Below are 24,194 nucleotides of genomic sequence, written 5' to 3'. Positions count from 1 at the left end.
TGACCATAGACATAATAAAGATATGGTGCTGACGGTCTTGCTCTAACCTAACCATCTCAAACACCTTTATTATGTTTTTGATGCATTAATGCGTAAGTAGCTAGCAGTTATTTTGCTGTAGTTCAGGTAGCTCATTTAAACTATTTAAAGCGTTGGGTAGTTAATCTATTGAAACGCATTATATTTTACATGATCATCGTATGTTTTGAATGTGAAATCTTAACTTGTAAAGTAACGTTATAAGTATCCTTTTCAGTATAATGACGTGTATGTGTATTAATTTGTTTGTGATTCTGTCAAAGTACTTTGTGTTTTTAGGCCAAAATAAAGTTTATTATTATTATTATTATTGTTGTTGTTGTTGTTGTTGTTGTTGTTGTTGTTGTTGTTGTTGTTAATATTATATTAAAACGGTCGAAGCATTAGAAATGTATTAGATTAAAAAGTACAATATTTCCTTCTGAATTGTATAGTAGAAGTATATAGTTGTATACAAAAAAAATATCAAAGTTAAGTATCTCAACTATGTAATTAACTTAAAGTGAACATCCTTAAGATTTCAGTCCATAAAGAATTTGTATTTTAGTAAAAGAACAATTTAATTAAATTTCTATGGACGTGTACTTTGGAATACTTGGCATGTGCCTCCAAATCGCGTTTCTTTATCTTCACTCGCGATATTCTTGCAACTGTGGTGTAACCTGGGTGTAACACATCACATATCAGCTAACTAAGCTAAAGCTAGGCTAACTAGCTGCTACAGAGTGACATGTAGTCAACTTTACACTCAGTCTCAATAAAGGAGCTTCCTGAGTGATTGGGACATGGAGTTAAGAAATATCAAGGACCAGGTAGTAAATAAAACTTAACGTTAGATAACTAAGATTAACTTTACTTCTCATAAACCCTGCAAACAGCTGGCTATTCATGTTAGCGATATGTCGAGCAAAAGTTTGCTACAAGGCTAGTTGATGTTACAATTTCTTTGCCTTGAAAAATTAGATTTAGTTTAGTTTGATGTTTCAATTGTGTAATGCACCTAGACCCTATCATAAGAGTAAATGGACTTCCTGGTACATGAATTCCAAACCCTGGTTCACAAACGTTTCAATCTTTAAATGGATCTATATTTCTCTTTTGTAGAACGTACTACGTTTGCTTAACATTAACTGTGAAAGACAAATCTTGGAGATTCATTCCTCAATTGTCTAAATATTCGCTAAAAGTGCTAGGAATTTTGCATGATTCACCCAAGGAAAGTGTTATTGGTCTTCAGTCTAATGCTTTGAGTGTTACGTGATGTCTTTATCGTTACTGAAAAAGACCGCATCATTTCAAGTTAAATATTATCTCAAGACAATTCAAACATTGATATGTCTTCTGGAAATGAGAAGAGATTGTTACTCACTCTTTACTCAGACATGTAACAGTTTTATTGACATCTCAGCAGTCTTGAATGTATTTTTCGTCCCAGTGGGTTTCAGCAAGTTTGCTGATGAAAGCTGTTGGTTGAAACTAAGTTAAATCACTGCGTTTATGTTTCTTGTTGCTTTCTGCAACAATAAAAAGTCTAGGAAACATAATTAACTTCACCTACTTTTAACATCTGTTCTTGTGACTGTGAAGACTCATGCACATGATGCTATTCAGTGTTTGTTTATGCACTCATATGGTTCCTGTCCATTTTATTATAAATAGTGGAATCTCCATTTTTGATGATGTGCGGTATAAATAGCCATATAGACACTGACCGTGGGCCTGACCGCTTACAGTCTCATGGTGCAAGGTGCCTTATAATAAGCTAAGTGCAGACTGGTACTGATTGACAGTGTGCAGGAATGTTCTCTTCTCTAACATTTTCTTTTGTTGTGTCACATCTCTCTTTTAGTCTCCATTGGTCCAGGCTATATTCAGCCGGAACGCAGAAGAAGTGACATTTTTGTTGAACCATAATGAAGATGTCAATTCACTGGTAATGTTATCCCACGTTAACTTTGCACTCATGTTTTTTTTTTTCTTGTGGTGTCAAATCTTCAATCATAATTTGGGTCATGGGTTAATATGAAGCTTCTACAAGTGGTTCAGCTATGTATTTCTGCTGTACTCACTGCTGCTTTCTTGGTAGCCCCACAGCTTTTCTTTACTTGTAAAGTCAAACTTGTCCAAGTGTTTGTTTACTGTCAGTTTGCTAAGTTTTCTGGAAGCATCTGAAGGGAAATTTCTGTTTTGATAAAATGTTTTACATGGACAAGGAGGGCAAGAGTTAACTGTGCAAACATTTTTTGTCAGAATATAACAAATATAATACATGGATTATCTGACTAAAAAGAAGGAAAATGTTTTTTCTTTTTTCTCAGGACCAAGTACAAAGCACACCCCTTCATGCTGCTGCTTATTTGGGTGATGTCCACACTATGGACCTACTTATTACTTCAGGTAAAAAAAACAGTTATCTCACTTTGAAATACAGCATAGTTAAAAAAAGGGCTGATTATCAACTACATACAAATGAGCCATTCTAGTAAGTCACTGAGTTACAGTGGAGCTGAAATTTACCCACAACACTCAAAAATGTTGCTTTTGCGTTCTATTACAGGTGCAAATGTCAACGCTAAGGACCAGGGTTTGCTGACTCCTTTACATCGAGCAGCCGCCTCTCGAAATGAAGTATGTTCCTATTTTTGGAAATACAGAGGTAGAAGGACTTTTAAAGACTTGAACACCATAATGTAATTGTGTAATTGTTTGAATCATGTGTGTTTTCCCCAGAAAGCTGTGGAGTTGCTACTAAAGCACAAAGCAGAGGTCAACACACAGGACAAGTACTTGCATACACCTTTACACATGGCAGCTGCAAAGTGGGCCATAGGCTGCGCTCAAGCTCTGATTCCACATGTGTGCGGCCTGGATGTTGCCGACAGGTCAGGAAGGACACCACTGCATCATGCAGCGCACAGCGGCCATGAAGAGGTAAACTGTAAAGTTGATGGTATTAACAAAAGTCGTCATCCTGATCTTTTTCCATGTTTAATGTAATAGATTTGACAATTATAACTTCAATACATAACAATGCTGGAGAGTACATTTGCTTTAGAAAAATGAATGACTGGGGGTCATTTGTTTTGGTTTCTGTCAGTTGTTGCAGTATTTGATCTAGATTGATATAGTAACCTAGTTTCACCTGATATTTGCTCTTATAACCAGAGCCCTATTAGAGTAATTAAAGTGTGTTTCCTAGACTGTTGTCAAGACAAAATGACACAATCCCCTGGACTATAGTTATGGACACACTGGTTGACCCAATTATTATGTTTCTGCAGATGGTGAATTTGCTCCTGAGCAAAGGTGCCATTGTAAGTGCCAAAGATAAAAAGGAGAGACAGGCAATCCACTGGGCTGCATACATTGGTAAGTGGTGTCATTCTCCTAAGAGACACAAGTATATTGTCACTTTTTACCCAGAATGAAAGCTTTCTCTTGTTTACCTCTTTCTATTTTTGGGAAATAGACTCTTCAACAAGCAACAGGTTATTTCACTGAGGAACAAGAGTTAACTGTCAACCTGCAATACTTGTAGTAAATGTTAAGCTCTTCTTTCAGGCCATGTGGAGGTTGTGAAGCTGCTGGTGTCTCACGGTGCTGATGTGATGTGCAAGGACAAATGTGGTTATACTCCGCTCCACGCTGCAGCTGCCAGTGGACAGTTAGACGTGGTCAAATATCTATTGAAACTGGTGGTGGAGGTAACATAGCTCCCATAACTATTAGTAAACTCAAATTGTAAAAAGGATTATAGCTGTCATGTATTTTATGTACTGTATGTTCTGTGACTCTTAATTTACCTGATTAGTTTCCTGACATCTTAATTCTTAAAAGTCCAAACTAAGATGTCAGGAAACATTAGACTCCCAAAACACAGCATGCTGTAGTTATAAATGGTTTGATAAAAGATTCGGCACCAATAACATGGTATCCTGCAGAGCTCCAGGCTTGGTTTCATGTTGATCCTGCTCTGTGTCTTTAATCCTGTTGCTGCCTCATCATCAGTAATCTGCTTTTTGCTGATGACACCATCTGGTCACAAAATGCATTACTACATTCACAACTAAAGTGAAAATTAGTTTTAAAATCATCTTTTAAACAAGCCAAATCTTTCAAACCAGACTTCTTTTTTCATTTTTTTTTAAAAGATTCCACCAGGCATCATCAGCAAAGTCACTTTACACTTGACAATGAAAATAATCTTCAGTGTTTCTTTGGCTGCCAAGAGACTCTCATGCTTACAAATCACTAGCCATGTTTCATTTGATACACATCAATTGTTTTCCTCCTCAGACGGATGAACCTAACATTTTTGGGAACACAGCGCTCCACATGGCCTGTCACAGGGGGCAGGACGCTGTGGCCACTGAGTTGGTGAACTGTGGTGCCAACATCAATCAGCCCAACCACAACGGCAGCACGCCGCTGCATCTGTCTGCCGCCTCCTCCAGCGGGGTGCTGTGTCTCGAGCTGCTAATCAACAACGGTGCTGATGTCAACGTGCAGGTAAAGAGCCTGTTTTTAGAGCAATCGTGGATTTGAAAAGAACAAAAAGAAGAAATGATGTATAACTGGATTGTAGTTATTGTTCAGAGCATTACATGTACAATGTGCAGATGAATTATGTCATTCTTTTAACTAAACATGTTTCCTTATCCTCTGTTTAACAGAATAAGGAAGGAAAGAGCCCTCTGCATATGGCTTCTATGCACGGGCGGTTCACGGGCTCCCAGATTCTGATCCAAAATGGTAGCATATTTACACTATCCCCAGCATCGTCTCTTAAAAACAAAAATGTACCCTCACGATATACTCTTAAAATGACTTCAAATATCAGCACATGTCCTCACTCAGCTGAAACACATCATATTCACATCATGTTTCCTTCTCCCTCTGTACACAGGCGGGGAGATTGACTGTGCTGACATGTTTGGAAACACTCCTCTTCATGTTGCTGCCAGATATGGTCAGGAGTTGCTGGTCAGCACTTTGCTGACAAACGGTGCTGATAAGACCAGGTATATCTGTCCAAACCTGAGATTGTTTTATGTTTGTTATTTTCTTGTTGCAGGTACACTGCAAGAGAAAAGCATTACACAGTATTACACATACACACAGACTCAATTATTACACATGATCCTGTAATATTCTGCTTCCAGACTAGGAAGTATATTGACAGAAAACACTTCAAGCTTCACTGTCACTGTCAATACTTCATCATCCAAACCAACAAACTCCAATTTCATACAATACATTGTTTCCCACTATGCACATACTAAAGTAACTTGTCTTTGTTATGATCTCTAAAGACAGGGGATTCATGGGATGCTTCCGCTTCATTTGGCGGTGCTCTACGGATTTCCAGACTGTTGTCGAAAGTTACTGTCCAATGGTGAGAGACAGTTTAAGTCAATTCATCCCATCCCTTTTAACATTTGAATTACTGACACAGCTCAAAATGTTTCAAACTTCACACAAGTGTTAATGTTGGTTCTGTATTGTTCAGGCCATTTTTACATCATGCCGTCTCAAGTGCCGTCAACTGGGGATGATATAAACTTCTTAGACGACCACGGAAGGACTTGCCTGCATGCTGCTGCTTCTGGAGGGTGAGCTAACACACACTCACACACACAGTGTTATATGTATTTTTTTGTCTTTATCTTTAAATACACTAAATTTACATACAGTTGAATAGTTTTAATTATTGTGAAAAATCTGTGTTCTACAATATCTTTAACTGTGATCAGTGTCTCAATTGATCCTAGTTAAAGATATTGGAATATTTTCGCAATGTAATACATATCATCTAGACAGTTTGAGGAATGATTTTTCCATGTCTAAATATTGACAATAATTTACGAACGTCTTCTGCTTATTTTTTGGCGGATTTTGATCACCTTAAACTTATGGATGATTTCAGTATATTAATATAAACGATGGATTTAATTTAATACTGTATGAAAAGGCAGCAATAAATGACACAATCAGTTCTTTCTTACATTTTGGAAGTACTATACATTTTATTTGTTAATAGCTCTGCTTCAAGTGTGGTCTACATTACACGACTAACAACTTTTTTTCTTTTGTGACAGAAATGTTGACTGTCTGAACTTGCTGTTAAATAGTGCTGCTGCTGAACTGGATGTAAAAGATCATTTGGGACGGTAAGCAGCCCTGAATAGATGGAGCTAAGGTTCAACTCTGGTGTTACCTGATATCACAGCTGTCTTCTGTTGCACCTCGCAGATCTCCTTTGCACTATGCTGCAGCTAACGGTAACAGCCAATGCACCATCTCCCTGGTGAGAGCTGGCGCTGATGTCAATGAGCTGGATCTGACGGGCTGCAGCCCTCTGCACTACGCTGCTGCTTCACACACCTTTTGTGGGTGAGATAGCATTTACCGCCATTTCAATGTTTTGCTCATTTTTCTTTGAGCTGCAAGGACAACATCCTGGGGACAGTTTTTCGCTTACAAAATCCTGATTTCATTCAAGCCTGTTTGAAAAGTATCCATCTTTCTTTCCACAGAGAAGAAAAAAACTCTGAGCCTGACCACAGTGAGGGAAAGGAACAAGAAGCTTCTCTGTAAGTCTCACGTGTCAGTCATATTAAATAAGTTTTTAGTCATGAAATAGATAAACTTGTATCTTTATACAATATATCTGCTCTTCTGTGCAGAATCCACAATAATCAGTCAGTAAATAACATCTAGAGATGTTGTTGAAATATCTGTATGAAATAGGTGTAACAGAGCGAAGCAAACCTTTTCCATTCTTTTAAAAAGTAGTTAAAAACAAAATAAGAGGTCAGAAAAAGTCACAATCAAATCTGTGCAACTCTGAGACCAAATGGGTCGGAGAAAAGGTGGAAATCTGACTTTTATTATGTAAGGTGATGTAAACATTTGTTACACTTTGGACACTTTACAGAAAAGGGTTTGATTTTGATGTGAAAATGTTTTGCTTTGGTGTACTTAATATTTAAAAACAAATAGCAACACACACAATTGTAATACACAGAAAAGCCATGTTTCATTTAACGGAACTCTTAATGCATTTCTCAAAGACATTCAGAAGTGAATGTTTATAATGGGTCTCTTTTTATTACTTGCTGTAAGAAGAATAAAACCCAGACAAGATTACAATGTTGTACTCTGTGTGTTCAGGTGTTTAGACTTCTTGCTTGACAGTGGGGCAAACCCAACTCTGAAGAACAGTAAGGGTTACAGTGCTGTCCACTACGCAGCAGCTTACGGGAACAAACAGCATCTGGAACTGGTTAGTGGTATCTTATGATTAGAATTTTCTTGTTAATCAAAACCAGACTAGACCCAGTGTAAGTTTTCTTTTTTTCTTTTTTCTTCTCTCAATCTTGCAGCTCCTGGAAATTTCGTTCAACTGTCTAGAAGAGGTTGAAAGTAATATTCCAGTCAGTCCTTTGCACTTAGCTGTGAGTGGCACATGATTACAGTGAATACACTGGAAAAGATGTGACTTTATAACTTGAAGACCATAAATTTACAAGCCTTTGACTCTACTGCTATTATGCGTTCTGCTGTTACAGGCGTATTATGGTCACCGTGAGGCACTGCGGTTGCTTTGTGAGACGTTGGTGAGTCTGGATGTGCGGGACATTGAAGGCAGAACTGCCCTCCACCTGGCTGCTCAGAGAGGTTTTGCCCCATGTGTGGAGGTGCTGCTGAAGCATCAAGCTTCTTACACTCTGAAGGAGCACAGACGCAAGTGGACAACACTCCATGCTGCAGGTGTGTGGGTTAAGGAAAGCTTAATAACATAGGATTTCTACAAATCTACAGTATAAATTTGGTATTGCTCGCTTTTGATGGACATTGTTATGTGAATAAACCATATTGTTTCATGGGTAACACATTTTTTTATCTGTGAAACTTCATCTTGAAATTTCCCTTCTACTGTTTTTCTCCTGTGCAGCTGCTGAGGGCCAAATGGACTGTCTGCTTTTATTGGTCAACAGAGAACAAAGTAGCGAGATCATCGACAGTCCAGATACACAGGGACAGTGAGTCACCTAATGTTTTTATACTCTGATTTGTTATTAACGGTAGACTAGGTAAACCCCTGACATATACAGCTTTTACATACATTACTGTTGTTTAAAATAATTTGTCTTGTTATTACATGACAGAATATAAAAGGGGGTGGAGTTGAAACAGGTCACATGCCTTTTTTCACAAATAAGAGGAACGTTTTATTTTGATTCATTTGCAGTTTTTTAGGGCTTTTTCAATGTCAAATAAAACCACACTAGAGCGCTGCTTACTGTGCTCCAAGGCTGCAACGCAACTGGCATTCGGAAACCAAAACTTGCGCATGTTAACTTGGGAAGCAAAAGATCGGATTTGAAAATACTTTAAACAATTCAGATAAAGAAATGAATCTACTGGAATCATAGTTTTTGTAACTATTCCAAGTAGGAGTCGGTTCTCGATGCCAAATCTAGTGATGTGATTGTTTGATGCAATGTACTTAACAAACAACATATTTCTTCTGAAAGCTGAAGACCTATAATGCAGGTTACTTTACCACCAAATATCCAACCAATTTTTACTATTCTGACACAATCAGAGAATTATCCTCACAGCAGTCAATTCTTCTCCTATTGTTTTCTTTTTGTCGTATGCAGGACGGCTCTCATGCTGGCAGCTTTGGGACAGCACACCGACTGTGTCCACATCCTGTTGGAGAAAGGAGCAAAGGTTGATGCTGCAGACAAAAAGGGCTTTACTGCATTACATAGAGCTGTAAGTGTACTTGCTGTGCTGTGTGTGAACAGTACATGTCCTCTCACTTTATTAATGGCACTTAAATAGTGTAAATGAGGGATAGGTCTCTTTATAGAGTCCGTGGTGTTCCAGATGTGTTGTTTTATCTCTCGCATCATAACTTTTGTCATCCTGCTGCAGGCCATGTTGGGCAGTGAGGACTGTGTATCTGCTCTGTTGGAACATGGGGCCTCTGCTCTGTGTAGAGACTCTCAGGGAAGGACCCCGCTGCACCTTGTAGCGTCCCGCGGCCACACGGAATTACTTCAAACTTTGCTAAAGGCTGCTGTGAAAGCTGACCCTCTGGATTCCATATTGGACTACAGAGGCTACACGCCCACTCACTGGGCTGCCCACCACGGTGAGACGTCAGGGAAATGTGGGCAAACCCAACTCAATTCCTGCCTTATTTTATTTTATTTTATTTCTTTGTTAATGCTTATAGTCTGTGTCATGTCATCAATTATGTATGGGCTGTGTATTGAACTTACATGCATGGATAAATTCTGGTTTTTAATTGGGCCCCGGCACAAAACTGCTGGTTCAGGCTCAGGTCCGGCTTGGACAGAAACTGTGGAGTCTGACCCGTTTTTTGCTCTTACATGGACAGAATACAGATACACATGGCAATAACATGTATGAATGAACTTTTTTCTCTTATCAGTAGTTTTTATGCACACTATTATTTTAGCCTTTGAATCAATTCTCTCAGTTAAACCACTTTGTGTTGCTGAGATACTGTATTACCATTTCTTTACAAAGATTTAAATAATCATTTGTCCATTTGTGTCTGTAGGGCGTGAAGGATGTTTACACATATTACTTGAAAACAAACTTTTTAGCAACCAGGAGGGAAATCTCTTCACCGCATTGCACTGTGCTCTGTGAGTACTGCAGTAAAAGTAAATGCTCATCATGCATATGTTTATTACATATTAATGAAAAAAAAAAATTTGATTCGTCAAAGTGTAACAACTCTGTTCTCCCTACGCAGAGTTAATGGACATGATGTTGCTGCTGGACTTCTAGTGAAGACTGTTGGCCCACAAATTGTAAACGTTACCGACACCAAAGGAAGGTGGGTTCTGCTCTAAGCTCTACTTATCATAACAACTCATCATATCAATTCTATTTCATGCAGCTCTTCTGGTATGTATCAGTTTACAGATATTGCAAATGTAGAAGTTTCAGATTTATTTTCAATTCAGGCATGCATCTACAAGCAGTGGTTGTACTTATGCAATTAAATCACTCTTATTACAGCTTAACATTACTATTGCCTTTCATTTGGTCCACAACATTGTCTGTTTTAATGCAAATATTAGTCAGTAAATAATTTTTTTATTCAAACCTCAAATGTATTGATAACTCTAATGTAGAATTTTGTTAAACTTGCAGTATTGTTTTATCTTGAAGGTTTCAACAAAGACCTTTCACAGCTTGCAGAAAGATGCAAATTGATCTGTATGTGTATGTGTGAGTGCAGGACCCCGCTGCATGCGGCTGCTTATTCAGGAAATGTTGCTGGGCTCCAGCTGGTCCTGGCCCAGGGAGCTGAGGTCAATGCTGTGGATCATTGTGGATGCTCTGCTGTGATGGTTGCTGCTGCCTGTGGACAGACTATGGCTGTTGGTATGTGATTTAAATTACCCTCATCTAAGAAACCTTAAAACGCTTCACGACCATTTTCAGCTCAAGAAGAGGACAAAACTACATGTTTTTCTGCAAGAGATATTCAAAGTCCCTCTTTCATCCATCTTTCCTTTCTAATGTATTTTCAAGCATTCATTCATACACAGTGATTTAAGAAACACATCTCCTTTTAGCATGTGGGAACAGTTCTTTGGCCCTCACAGTCCTCACTGATGGTTACCTTTAACACATCTGTTTCCCTGTTGCACTGATTGGAATTTGCTAATTTAGAAAATCTAAAGGTCTGGGTTCGTTGTGAAAGTTGTCTTTATTTTTTGCATTTCAGAGTTCTTGCTGCACAAAGCGAAGCCAGACCTGACCCTGGTGGATGTCAATAATAACACTGCCCTTCACTTAGCCTGCATTAAGGTCACATACACAAACACATGCAAATGCATGTACTGTATGCATGCAGTGGCACATTGAAACATTTTGCATGTGTGTAGCCAGAGTTATGTAACAACTGTCAGATAAGATAACCTGCTAAGATTTAGTAAATTAGGTTAAGAATGTAATCAAATGTGTTTTCAAAATTAACCTTTTTTTCATTTCATACCACCTTATTTAAACCCTGCAATGACTCATAACAATATGGTGCCATAACCTAGTTTGTTTTGAAATGTACTAAATTGTACAAATTAAGTGAAAGATTTGATTACATTTCCAGTCACAACTTATGAGATTTTTACATTTTCAGGCAGTGTGTTCAAAGTGATAATGTGATTTAGCAATATTGTACAATGTGTTTTATTCTGCAGGGTCATGAGATGTGTGCCCTGTTGATCCTTGGAGAGATCAGCGACTCCTCCCTTATAAATGCTACAAACACCGCTCTCCAAATGTGAGTAGTCCTAAAGCGCTGACTGCTAATTAAGAATACAAACTCATCAAAACTTGATCAAACTGAGAAATACAGGAAGTAATTGGCTTGGAATTTATGAATAAGGAAATCAACCTGTCTGGAATCTGAATTTTAGGATTAAGCCACATGATGCAGTGTGGATATAAATATCATATTTCAGTGAGACCTACTGTGTGTGTTAAGAGATTACATATGTTAATAGAGCAGGACATGAAAATATCTGTGTTTTCTATTTGAACTGTAACCTGGAAAAAAGACAGAACGCATGCAACATAAATTTTAAAGACATTGCAAGAAAAAAGTCATTATATCTGGACAAAATCTAATACTAAATCATTAACGGGTGAAGGGAACTTTCAAGTTTTTAAGGTCATTGTCAGCTGCAGGCTGTTCATCTAAGATGCCTCTGTTTTTCTGCTATTTTTAATTTTCAAATGTATTATAAAAAAAGGAAATGCATTGTAACAATGCTGGTAAATAATGATTGAATTTCAATAGTAGTTTTTGTATCTTAACGTGATATCAACGTGAAGAAATTTGTCCATGTGTACAGTATTGACTCTCCTTCCATCGGCCCCAGTAACATTGCATGTAAAAACATTTAATATGGTTGCTTTAAAGAGGTTTCTTTCTGTCTCATGCAGGCCCCTTCACATTGCAGCAAGGAAAGGCCTGGCGACTGTAGTGCAGGTGTTATTGAGCAGAGGAGCAGCAGTCATGGCTGTAGATGAGGAAGGTAAGCAGGAATAATTATATTTCTGTGATACAATACCAAAACATTCTGTGTTTCCTGATTTTAAAAAAGTTACTGGAGGACACTGTAGGATAATTCTTGCCTGTTGGCCCTCTGTAGGCCACACGCCGGCTCTGGCCTGTGCCCCAAACAAGAATGTAGCAGACTGTCTAGCCCTGATCCTCTCCACCATGAAGCCTTTCCCACCGAGAGAGGCCGGCGTAGGTACAGCCTCTCACTTCAACCCCATCCTGAAGAACTGCGGCATTGCTGCCACCTGTGGGTCCAGCAATAACTTGTGCCACGCCTAAGTCAAGGTGCCGCACAGGTGTTTGATGGAGGGAAATTTCATCACAGTGTTGCCACGATACAGGAATTTTAGACTTTTGATCAATACTTGATATTCAGTACCATTTACCACAGGGAAAAACATTCAAGGCATAAATCTTAGATTTGTATTAAACCGTCATGTGCTTTTGCTGTTTTGCTTTTGTTGTTGCTATTTGTAGTGTTAACATCTTTTTGTTAGCACTGCTCTGTAGCATGGCTTGCATCCTTTGCCTCAAAAGCAAAGTATTTCCAAACAGCACTCCCGCTGTTTTCTATGTCAACTAAAACCAGTCGCAGAAGCCCTTCACTTACCATCTTTAATGAGCCTACACCATAACAAAACCTGCAAGTTATTATATTCAACCGGAGCAAATAAGACTAGTGGCGAGATGGACATCACTGTGAGTGAGAGGAGGCGGGACTATGTGTGCGTGCGTGCGTGAACTTGCTGCTGGAGAGAAGATAGTATCGGTAATGTGGAAAATGAGCATTGAAACCCTTTAAAATATTCAGAATTAATTATGTATCAAATAATCCATCTATCCCGGTCTAGTCCAAAGTCTCCACGCAGAACCAATCGCACACACAAGTTTCCCGAAACATGTATGGTCATCACATTTATACTTGTGTCATATGCAGCTGCATGCACACTATGCTCATGCACCAGTAGCATTGATTGCTTCTCTAAAAGTCTAGTCTTAAACATTACTAATATTAGCAGACTTTTTAGATGATCTTCTCTGTCACATGAATGGAGTTTATTACGTATATAGTTATTTTAATGAAGTACTAACCTTTAGAAATGAGACAAAGTTTTAACATGAGCATGCTACACAACCCTCTACACTTGAACCCCATGAACTGTCAGTATTGGCTTAATTTCTCTTTAACCACCAAAGCCTGAAATCTCCATGTTTGTCTTCAGCTGATACAAGTGCAAGAAAAGTCAGATGAATGTGTTTGTTTTGTGTCTGCAAGCGCTGTTTTGCATATTAGACATTGCTTCTTAATATACTTGTTTTAAAATATCTAACAGGTGCTTTAAACCTTTTATGCAATTAATAAGACTCTATTTTTATATAATGTCCAGAGTGTAGCAGACTGTACACTGATATAAATAACCTTTTTATTCTAATATTATCATTATCATGATTTACATGAATTTCATTTCAGTTAAGTAAGGTCACAAGCATGTGTATAGTAGTAGTAGTAATATAGTTTTCCGAGTCTAGTGTGTATATATAGTTCTTAATATGAAGTTAACCTTATACTTGTATTTTCTTGAAAATCCCAAATTATTGAGAATAACCTCAGGTCACTGTGTACTGTACTGTGGGTGCAATAAAAAGCACATTTTGAGCTTGATGTAGTGTAACAAATGTATGACAGACGTTACATTTTTCAGTTAAATAAGCCAGCGAATAAAACAAACAAATGAGTGGTCAAAGAAATAAAAAACAAGTGTTGATATGAACAGTTTTAAACAACAGGGGAAACATAATCTCAGTCTCTGAGCATTAAGCATTAGAGTCTTTTGCAAATTTGTAATTAACTATGTCTGCAATTTCAGATGTATTTATTTTTGATTTGATTGTTTTTTCAACATAAATGAATGAGTGCACATTGTAAGTTTCAAGAACCGAAGGTGATGTTTTTAAATTGCTTGTTTTTCACCAGCCTCAAATCCAAAGATATTTAATTTACACTATCAGACTAAGAACAGCAGAAAATCCCTCAAGTTTAAGCAGCTGGAACCAGAAAATGTCTGGCCGTTTTTGTTCAATGTTTTAGTAAAATGTTAATTATGAAATGGTCAATTAATCTTCAGTTGATCAACCCATCAATTTATTGTTTCAGCATCACATTTGACGTTTGTTGTTGCTACAATGTTGTTTGTGCGCTTTGAAATGTAATTTAGGAAACTGCTCACATAAAATGGCACTAACAATCTCTGTTAAATACAAGAAAGAAAAATAAAATCATTGTGTCCCGTAAATATGTCACATAGTTACGATCAATAGAAGAAAAACTGTCCACAGAATTACATTTTTTTTTTTTTGTCACTGTTTTTCACTTGTTAAATAAATACGCACAATGGCACAAAGACTGCCTTTATCTCTTTAAAGATAACACTTGGGCAGTGGTGGCCGGAAGGTTGGAGAAGCAAGCTTTCCCCATCCAGATGTATTCATCTGGATCCCCTGGACTAGCAGAATAAATCTGGGTGAGGAAAGTGAGCCTCATTACCACCACTGAGGTGCCTTTGAGCAAGGCCCTCAACCACAACTGCTTCAATGGAGCTACTCAGTTGCCAGCTCTTAACTTAGTAACTGAGTAAATGTGATCTCAGTTAAACTACCCTATTTTCTTTTATAAATGGAGGTTTGCATTACATGTTTATCTTTTTATAATTTGAAAGCTGTTTACAGACTTTGATATGTTTTCCCTTATTTTCCCCTTTTGCTAATTGATTTCATTTTAATAATACTGGTTTTAAACTATTTGCACTCTGACATGACAGTTTACATTTAACAGTGTGGTGTCCTTAGGTTTATGCAAATATATGCAATTTGAAGGTGCATTTTACTTATAAAGTTACAATAAACATTAGCACCAGTTTGGTTTGAGTTAGTCTTTCCTTGTTTCATTTGGATGAAATTACTGGGAGGAAATGGTTTGACATTTCTAAACACAAGTTGGAGTGAAATGTTTTGAATAAAATCTCTGTTACAGCTTTTCATGTGAACATATTGTGTCCTATGTACATTTTACCGAGATTTCAGGGTTTAACTCCCAACTTGAATACTCTGTGTGATCTAGTTGTGGTGTTATTACATATAGCAATAACAACTAAATCACTACTATAGAAGTGGTTTGAGTTAGTTTTCCTTTATTTGATTTTGAATTGTACTCTGGTAGAATGTTTGCACATTGCCAAAACAATTGGCAAATTATTGAATCACCTTCAAAAGCTTTTCATGTGAACAAATGTGTCTTAATTTCGAGTTTGTAGAGTAATACAACTGAAACTCTGTGTGATCAGTTTTTTTTCAATAAGTCAAGGGAAACAATAAAAAAGATGCTTTGGTCCATGAACGGGGCTGTTGGATGTTGTACATACTGTAATATGTAGCCTACGGAATAAACCCAGAAGATGCAGTAACTCAACATGCAAGTAGTGACTTTAACAGTATGTCCCTACTCATCGGGTGTGCAGAGATTGTTTTCGTTCACACAGGTATGGAGGAAAAAGGCTGTCCAGCCCGTGACTTTGTCTACTCTGGCTCTGTATTGGATTACCTCCATATCGTACTGAACATAACCTGCCGTAACTTTGGCCCTGCACTACACCTACCGCACGAGTATGGTTTCCACAGGGATGGTAGGGCACGATTTCACGCCATGGCTTCCGCCATTCCTCCTGACCTAGCCATCCGGTACCTTGCCTAAACTAACCAGAACAACAGTCTGCAATCAGAGGGAATGGCAGTCCAGTTCGCCATCCTGTACCGGTCCGGTGCACATATAATACTACTATGGGCGCACCAGTGAATGGCAGCAGTCTCCACTACGTTACCGTTAGCTAGCAAACGGTATCTCCCCGGCTAGTCACAAAGATGGCGAACGTGGTGCTGGAGTTTAAGGCTTTTGCCGGTGACTCCGAGCCACAGAGCCGCCCTGTCCTGATCATCGGACATCAGACCAACCTGCACAAAGTCGCCTGGAGCCAAATCAAAGGAAAACTACAGCCGGTCGTTAACAAAGAGGTAATAATGTGAATACAAATAATAGTTTAGTGACAGCTAACGTTACTGTTAGCGCTATGCTAATCCAAGTAAGCGTTCGCAAAATTAATATAACGTTGACGACTCTTGATTAGCGTTAGCTAGCTAGCTAACGTTAGTTCGAGGAATATAATGCAAACTAACCAGCTAGATAACGGTAAAGCTAACTTAGTGAAGTTAATCAACAAGTTATGTTTTACGTTAGTTCTAAAAAAGGATACGTTAGTGAGTGGTAACGTCAATATTGTCAAATATATATACACTATATTTTCTATAGTGTTGATTGCCTAACCATAGCTAATAAATAGTAGTTGGCTAGTTAGTGCAAGATGTTAGATCTTAATTAGCTAGTACTTATCTATAAAAATACTCTGCTCTAATGGTATCTAAGCTGGAAGCAGCAGTGTGTTGTAGACTGTCGAGCAAAGTCCTCAGAGATGGTTGTGCAAAGGTGAGTCTGTGAGGTCAAGGAAAGGTTTCCCATCATTCCCAGAGCCTCTAACATTGATTACCCAGCCTTAATGTTCTGCTTGTGTCTTTCTGGATGGTAAAAGTTCTTTACCATACTTAAGCTGATAATTGTGACAGTGTCTGGATGTGTGGGTGAAACTTGGAAGCTTCTCTTCTTTCTTTCTTTTTTTAACTCCTTGTCCAATTTTCCACTTCGATAATGGCAGACTTGGAAAATGAAGCGTTCATCAAGAGTGAGAGCGATATGTCTTTAGAGCTACATAATACACATGATTAGACACACAGATGACTGTAGTCTAACATGATTTTATAGCAAACAGTTGTCAACTTTCTTGCCCAACTTTTCTTAGTAATATTTTGAGAAATAGTCCTGGATACCCGTGGAGTAGGCTACTTCTCAACAAGTGACCTACAAATATGCAAATGTCTCATGTTTTCTCAGATCTGGCAGGCGGCTCTTGGTGCTTTGAACCCAAACCCTACGGACAGCTGCCCTCTGTACCTCAACCATGCTGCAGTAGCTGCCATTCCTTCACGGGTCAGCAGGCACAACAGCCAGTCGTCTGCCCACTTTGTGTCCCGTCTGGTCCGTTCCTGTCTGCCTGGAGGGAACAACCGCTGCATTGTGGTCAGTATCTTAAGAATTGTATTTGTTCTTGCCTGTAACATAATAGTTCATGGATGTGGGGTGAATTTCCTTTCCATTTCTCACCTCCTTCAGGAGGTCAGGGAGTACTATAAGCTACAGACCAGATCTGCTGTTTCAACCGGGATACCATCCTTCTATGACACCCCCTGAAAGTCGTATGGCACTTAAATCTCTCTGACCAAGTGGCTTATGTAAGCATTTTTTTCACCTCCAGATGGTGTGTGAGCGTTCAGATGTGTTTGCGTCCTCCTGTGCCATCGCCAGGGCCTTCCCCATCTTCTCTCGCCGCTCCACATCTTCACGCAGGGCTGAAAAGAAACACGTCACTGTGGAGTTTGTTATTGTTGGGCAAGAGAGCAGTCGTCTGGATACCGCAGAACTTGAGGTACTGCATTGTTATTTCTTTGCTCTTAATGTTCCTTTTTTTTTTGTTCAAGATTATTTCCATTGGCATTTTCGCCTTTTAATGAAAGGACAGCTCAGACATAAAAGAGGGGAAGATATGCAGGGAACCGTCAAAGGTCGGACTCAAACCCCGGACCTTCTGCGTCAAGCAATAAACCTCATAATAAACCAATAAATAAATAAACCATATCTGCTCTACCAACTAAGCTAATGTACTTTTTTTTTTTTTTTTGTTTAAACACAATTTTTCAGGGCCTTTTAAGACATTACTTAGAAATGGCATGTTTTGTGCTGCTGTGGTTCATGTTAACTACTGTCGGCCGTAGCTGAAGGCTTTTCTTCTGTTTAGTGTCTCTCCAACGCTGCTCATGGGGTGCGGATGGCAGCTCGGATTGTGGACACACCATGCAATGAGATGAATACAGATCACTTCTTAGATGTAAGTGAAACTGTCTCTATTGTACATGTTGTTGAGTCTACTACAGGAACATGGTTCTCATTATTTAACTGCAGCCCTCCATCACAGACAGTGATTTCCGTTTCAGGAGATCAAGGCTGTGGGAACTGAACTTGGAATAACTCCAGTTATCATTCGTGGAGAGGAGCTGAAACAAAGAGGATTTGGAGGTACTGTGTCTCTAGATGTCTCTTTATGTCTGATTAGCTTACGTTATGACAATTCTCCGCCCGCATAACTTAGTATCAGTAATTACCTTTTTTACTGTCACTTAAAACCAATTTAGCTTTGTTGATCTAAATGGATTTTCAGTTGTGCACCTATTAACATAAAGACTCCATATTTTGTAGCTAGATCTACATATTTACTTACCACGTTATTCTGGAAATCCTTCTTCACCACTTAATATAAGTGTAACTTTGTAAAGTGCACTGTCAGAGCAGATTTCCACCAGGAATGTCTCCCTCTACTCTTTTAAACAAAAACAAGTTTAATTTCACTCAGTTACAGTAGCAATAACAGGGATCTCGTATTGTGCCTAACTGAAGGGATCGTAACATATCACGTGGAACTAATCTACAGATGCTCCGGTTCAAAACTTTTTTTCATGCTTGGCGTAGATAATGATAAAAATCTTTCCCATCTCAGCGCATTGTAATTTAATTTCACTTTGACTCGACATCTTTGTTATAGACAATATAACTTCATCCTTAATATTGAACTCTTCTTTGAAAAAATAACCACAAAAACCACAGGCCTTTTTTCATAGAGCAATAAACATGTCTATCTGTCCTCATTCAAGAGATGACAAATCCTCAGATTGATTATTGGTACTTACAATATTTTATCTGTTTTCTTTCTACCCTGTCAGGCATTTATGGAGTTGGCAAGGCGGCAGAGCATCCTCCTGCATTAGCAGTCCTGAGCCACACACCAGAAGGTGCAACCCAAACCATTGCATGGGTGGGAAAGGGCATCGTGTATGACACTGGTGGACTCAGCATCAAGGGAAAAGTACGCCTATTTTTTTTTTTTTTAATGCTTATGTCCTGGGAACAGCTCTACAACTAAAAATTACCAATCTGATTTTTGCCTGCCAATATTTGAAAATTGCTTGTGAATAGGCTTTAACTGAGATATGAGAAGAAAGAAGAAATCTAAATTTGAAAGAGTTGTTTATCAAGTTGTAAAGCACAATCATACTTACACATTGCATTTAGTCACTAAATCACCATGTATTATTTTCATGGTTTATTTTTATTAAACTGTAAACTCTATTTATCTGTAATGTAGTCCGCTGCAATCAGACAGACAACAGTGTAAAGCATTGTGTGCTCCCAAATTAGTTGTACTTGTATTTGTTGTACCCTTTTATTTGACGTTCATTGTGATTCTGTGGACTGAATTTATTTTACAGCTTTTACAAATGCACAACATTATCCATGTTCACCAGCAAAACCGCAACATGGCTAACACTGTGTGTGTGTGTGTGTGCGTGCGTTGCGTGCGTGCGTGTCTGCGTGCGGCTCTATTACTGAAACCCCTTTCAGAATGCCCCCTCAAACATTCACGGTGTGACACCCCTGATCTGTTAAACTATAAAAAGATTTTTCTAAGTTTCCTATGCAATTAGAAAGGTAGAGGTCACTTATTTAGCAGGGACACATTTTACAAACCAGCTAAAGGTTTTCTAACTGAATATATGGACTGCTGGGTCATTGTCCTGATCAGTGCGTACGAGAGGTACATCATTAGTGACATCAGTGATAAGATCACATTTCATCAAACGTGTTTTTTTTTTTCTTTTCATAGACTACAATGCCAGGCATGAAGAGAGACTGTGGTGGAGCTGCTGCCATTTTGGGAGCTTTTAGAGCTACTATTAAACAGGTAAACTTTTGGATTATCCGTCAGCAACTGTCACAGCTGTTCTAGTCTCCTTTTTGTTTCTCTTCAGCAGTTTTAATCAAACGCTCTCCTCTGTTTGCTACAGGGCTTTAAGGACAACCTCCATGCAGTGTTCTGCCTTGCAGAGAATGCAGTTGGACCCACAGCCACACGACCTGATGATATCCACACACTCTACTCTGGAAAGTGAGACTCTTTTTAATAATAATGTATCAAATTACTTGACTGGATTTGTCTGTGGCGTCACAGTATGATTGCACACAAGACAGGACTGATATTATTTTACAAGCTAAATTGACAGGAATGAATGTATATTTTGATATTTAAAAAAATACATCTGTCATTTGTGTGTTTTTTATCCTCAAGGACAGTGGAGATCAATAACACTGATGCGGAGGGCAGGCTGGTTCTGGCTGATGGAGTGGTGTACGCCAGCAAAGACCTGTCAGCTGATATTATTCTGGACATGGCCACGCTGACTGGGGCACAGGTGGGTGACGGCTGCATACAGAGTGTTGTTGAACTTCAAACATAAAGTATCAACTGGAGCCTTTTTTAATCTCTGTCAATATAATTATATTTGATATAGACCCAAATCCAGGATTTTATAAAGGATTTTTTTTAAAGCAACGGTGTATTTAGCCTTCTAACAGGTAGCGTCTTTGTATCTTAAACTTTTTCTGTTTCTGTTGTGCAGGGGATCTCCACAGGGAAGTTCCATGCAGCTGTGATGACCAACAGTGAGGAATGGGAGGTTGCATGTGTGCGTGCCGGCCGCAGCAGCGGAGATCTCGCTCACCCTCTGGTCTACTGCCCCGAGCTGCACTTCAGCGAGTTCACCTCTGCCATGGCTGACATGAAAAACTCTGTGGCAGTAAGTGACAAAGTACAAGTTCATCACCCCCAAACGCCTTAACAAAATGATGTGACAAAGATCACAGAACTCTGGCTGATTGACACTTTTAAAGGACAAGAAATGTAATGGTGTACTTGGAAATACACAAAGAAATGTCCAAAAAAAGGCTTTACTGACACCAAAATTCCAAATCGCAAAGTTTTTCTTTTCACTTTTAGTAAAATTTTAAAGCCAAAAGCAACCAATACTTGTTTCTACATTCCCATCATAGCAGTGTTGGAACCTGTGACGTTCTTTGGAGAAACATGCTTCAGTGTAGCTACATACAGTAGGATTGAGTAGCTCTCTTTGGCTATATACAGGTGATAGATGAGGTTGTGTGAATTGCTTGAGTTTAGATTTTGATTTACAGTAAATCTGCATATGAATGGCTAGTATGGGCACTATATTTTATTATTTCCTGTGAGCCAGCACTTAACCAGTAGCTACTGTACAAAACTACAGTAACTAAACATAAAGTGGTGTAGATCTATGACCAAGTGTATTGAAGTGTAAATATTGGTTTGATAACTGAAGTTGTAATTTTGGGGGAGTTGCTGATGTTGCTCATTCTTTTCTTGTTTTGACAGGACCGGGAGAACGCCCAGAGCTCCTGTGCCGGCCTCTTCATTGGTTCCCACTTGGGCTTTGATTGGCCTGGTGTCTGGGTCCATATTGATATTGCCTCTCCTGTCCATGTGGTGTGTAATTGGGGCTTTGGGGTGCTGACTTATATTGTGCAATCAGTTAATGCTCTGATGTTTTTTATCTTTGAGCAAATCAGGTGACGATCATATCTCAGTGAAGTGAAAGTTTTATTGGGTCTATTCGTGTTTTCTGTTGCCTGCACCTGGCTTGACAAGACATTCCTTAAGCTGAGCTTGTGCAGAGGAGCAGAGCAGGAGTGTGTCATTCCAAATTACATGTTGCACTGCAACTCTGGAATAAGGAATTCTACTTGTTCAGACCATGTCTCACTTGAGCTGTAGATATTCTGTGCAGTTTTTAATCTTGGCTTTAGTTGACAAAGACACGTGTGCACCCTCTACAAGATCACCAAAACCCAACTTGTGATGTAAAACCTCCAACCAATGACTGGCCTAATATTTTTCACCACAAAGTAATGTAAATACAATGGTACTACAAAGTAATTTTTATTATAGCAGATGAATTATTGCATCTCCATAGGCAATATTAGCTTTGGCAACGACTCCACTATAAAGCCTAACATGTCCTCAGGTCCATATTTTTTTCAGTTCTATCTTAAAAGAATAGTTAGGTGCCAACTTGAACGCTGAAGTTTTTTGTTTTTTCTTGCTTTAAGCATTTCTCCTGTTTATATTGGACATTAAATGATCCCTTTCTAATGCACTATCAATGTAAGTGGTGCGGAACGCAGTGGCGAAAAAAAGTATTCAAAAGTTTTACCTAAAAGTCAAGTAGTTTGTTATGGTGTTCATGTTGTACAGAAACTGGTTGAGTCAAACAATTTTTATAGAAATACCAACTTCCTCTGCAGAGAAGCTTTATTTCTGCTGCTTCCTTTCCTAGTCCATTATGAAACCCGTCACTGCTTTTTAAGGAAGCAACCGCAGCTGTTTGTGTCTGGTTCTCTATTACACCTGCTCATTATGTATTCTTTTAATTTAAACTCCTTCTTATGACTTTTATGCAGGTGTGCCGGGGTTGTTTTAATATAATCGATTATTTAAAATCTGTTGCTCTTTCCCTGTCTTGTGGTTCAGCTCAAAGAATCACTTGTAATGTACTGAAGCCTGTAGTATATATTTGTTTTTTGTCCAGAAATTATTTAAGATCTTCACTGTAGTAACATTTTTGGAGAATTGTTGAAGGTCTCATGTTTCAGTCACACTAACTCTGAATGAAAAACAACTTTACGTTAGGGAGGAAATAAGGAAAACTGCAGGGTAAGTTTACTGTAATGACGCTGGAACCAGACCCTTGTTATTTGTCTCATATTTTGTCTGCAGGGGGAGCGGGCCACAGGATTTGGCGTTGCTTTGCTAATGGCCCTGTTTGGGCAGGCATCAGAAGACTCCATGCTGAACCAAGTGTCTCCTCTGGGTGCTGCCGCCAACATGTCTGAAGACCACATGGAGCGAGACTGCAAGAGACGAAGACTGGTGTAGAACACACAGCGGTTACTCGCGAACCCTGACTGCTCCGCTGCCACCACACACCCGAACCGTTGAAGAAAGTGCTCATCCAGTTAGAGTTAAAACATTTTAAACTGTGATTCAACTTCCTGTGTTTGATTAAATGTCACTGAATAAAATGGTAAATCATCAGTAAATCAGGTGTGTTATATAAGATAGAAAACAGGCCCTCCTAATGCTCATGACTGCACTGATGGTGCTGGGTATTGTATAGAAGTTTACGATACTAGTACCGATACCCTTAAGTGATACCGATACCAATGGAGTACTTAATTTGATACCTTTTTTTTCCTACTTCATTTAATACCCATCATGTAAATGGAAGCATTTAGTTGTTACCACCACTCCACAGCTAGCTACTGCGGTAGTGGGCCAATCACACGTCGCATTAAATCAAAGAATGCTTGCAGTGATTGGCTGTGAGCAACACTAAACAAATAGTCTTTTTTTTTTTTTTTTTTTTTTTCTAGATCTGGGAACAAAAAGTATTGGGTATCTTTTGAGTGGAGAAGTTTCAATACTTGGTACGGGGCTATTTCAGTATGCACTGATCATCTCCATAGCTTCTCCATTTTTCAATTGCTCTTGATGAAGATGCATTGATTATTATGAAAGCTGAAAAAAAAGGGTTTATCTTCACGACTGATTTAATCAACGTTTTTTCTTTCAGCAGCGATTTTCTTTTTTTTGGGTCAATATTCATATTTTACAGTTAAGTTTTACCTTTTGAAAACCTTGTTTTTAAATATCCACCTCATCAGCAGGCTGTTATTCATGAATACTTTAATGCTTATCAAGGATTATAGCATACATAATGACTTTGTGAAAAATACTGGATCAGTAAAAGCTAGTTTTCTCTTTTGGAAACTACTGCACTTTGTGTTCACCCTGTGTATAGTTAGATTGTTTAACCTCTGGACAAAACTGAGGAGTGAGTGCTAACTGCAGTTTTTAACAGTTTCACAATGGTGTCAGATGAGTCA

The 24,194-nt window shown here is 38.6% G+C and overlaps 2 protein-coding genes across 3 annotated transcripts; both read left to right on the top strand.

Annotated features, from left to right (window-relative positions):
- Nucleotides 1-678: 678 nt before the first annotated feature.
- On the top strand, nucleotides 679-15,210 carry ankrd52b (ankyrin repeat domain 52b). The gene is made up of 28 exons (XM_032512355.1): nucleotides 679-851; nucleotides 1,889-1,972; nucleotides 2,358-2,436; nucleotides 2,597-2,667; nucleotides 2,770-2,970; nucleotides 3,321-3,408; nucleotides 3,601-3,743; nucleotides 4,336-4,548; nucleotides 4,713-4,791; nucleotides 4,946-5,060; nucleotides 5,352-5,434; nucleotides 5,549-5,651; nucleotides 6,138-6,209; nucleotides 6,292-6,432; nucleotides 6,576-6,632; nucleotides 7,213-7,324; nucleotides 7,425-7,496; nucleotides 7,611-7,812; nucleotides 7,997-8,084; nucleotides 8,709-8,826; nucleotides 8,989-9,208; nucleotides 9,644-9,731; nucleotides 9,842-9,925; nucleotides 10,334-10,479; nucleotides 10,826-10,908; nucleotides 11,298-11,380; nucleotides 12,046-12,137; nucleotides 12,255-15,210. Exons 1-28 carry the CDS (start codon nucleotides 825-827, stop codon nucleotides 12,443-12,445), a joined length of 3,135 nt encoding a protein of 1,044 aa, XP_032368246.1. The 5' UTR covers nucleotides 679-824; the 3' UTR covers nucleotides 12,446-15,210.
- Nucleotides 15,211-16,028: 818 nt separating this feature from the next.
- Nucleotides 16,029-23,348, top strand: LOC116687226 (probable aminopeptidase NPEPL1). Of its 2 annotated transcripts, none has more exons than XM_032512415.1 (12): nucleotides 16,029-16,231; nucleotides 17,163-17,348; nucleotides 17,584-17,754; nucleotides 18,124-18,213; nucleotides 18,320-18,401; nucleotides 19,103-19,245; nucleotides 20,044-20,121; nucleotides 20,225-20,325; nucleotides 20,506-20,629; nucleotides 20,837-21,013; nucleotides 21,625-21,735; nucleotides 23,026-23,348. In XM_032512415.1, the coding sequence occupies exons 1-12, from the start codon at nucleotides 16,082-16,084 to the stop codon at nucleotides 23,182-23,184; spliced, it is 1,572 nt and encodes a 523-aa protein (XP_032368306.1). In that variant the 5' UTR covers nucleotides 16,029-16,081; the 3' UTR covers nucleotides 23,185-23,348. The 2 variants fall into 2 exon arrangements, with proteins under 2 accessions (XP_032368306.1, XP_032368307.1); XM_032512416.1 differs by having other exon boundaries at nucleotides 21,625-21,739.
- The last annotated feature ends 846 nt before the right edge of the window (nucleotides 23,349-24,194 follow it).

Source organism: Etheostoma spectabile, chromosome 4 (genome assembly GCF_008692095.1).
Source record: "Etheostoma spectabile isolate EspeVRDwgs_2016 chromosome 4, UIUC_Espe_1.0, whole genome shotgun sequence".
Lineage (NCBI taxonomy): Eukaryota > Metazoa > Chordata > Actinopteri > Perciformes > Percidae > Etheostoma > Etheostoma spectabile.
The sequence above is the reverse complement of the archived record's forward strand: the minus strand, read 5'-3'. Positions and strand labels throughout refer to the sequence as shown.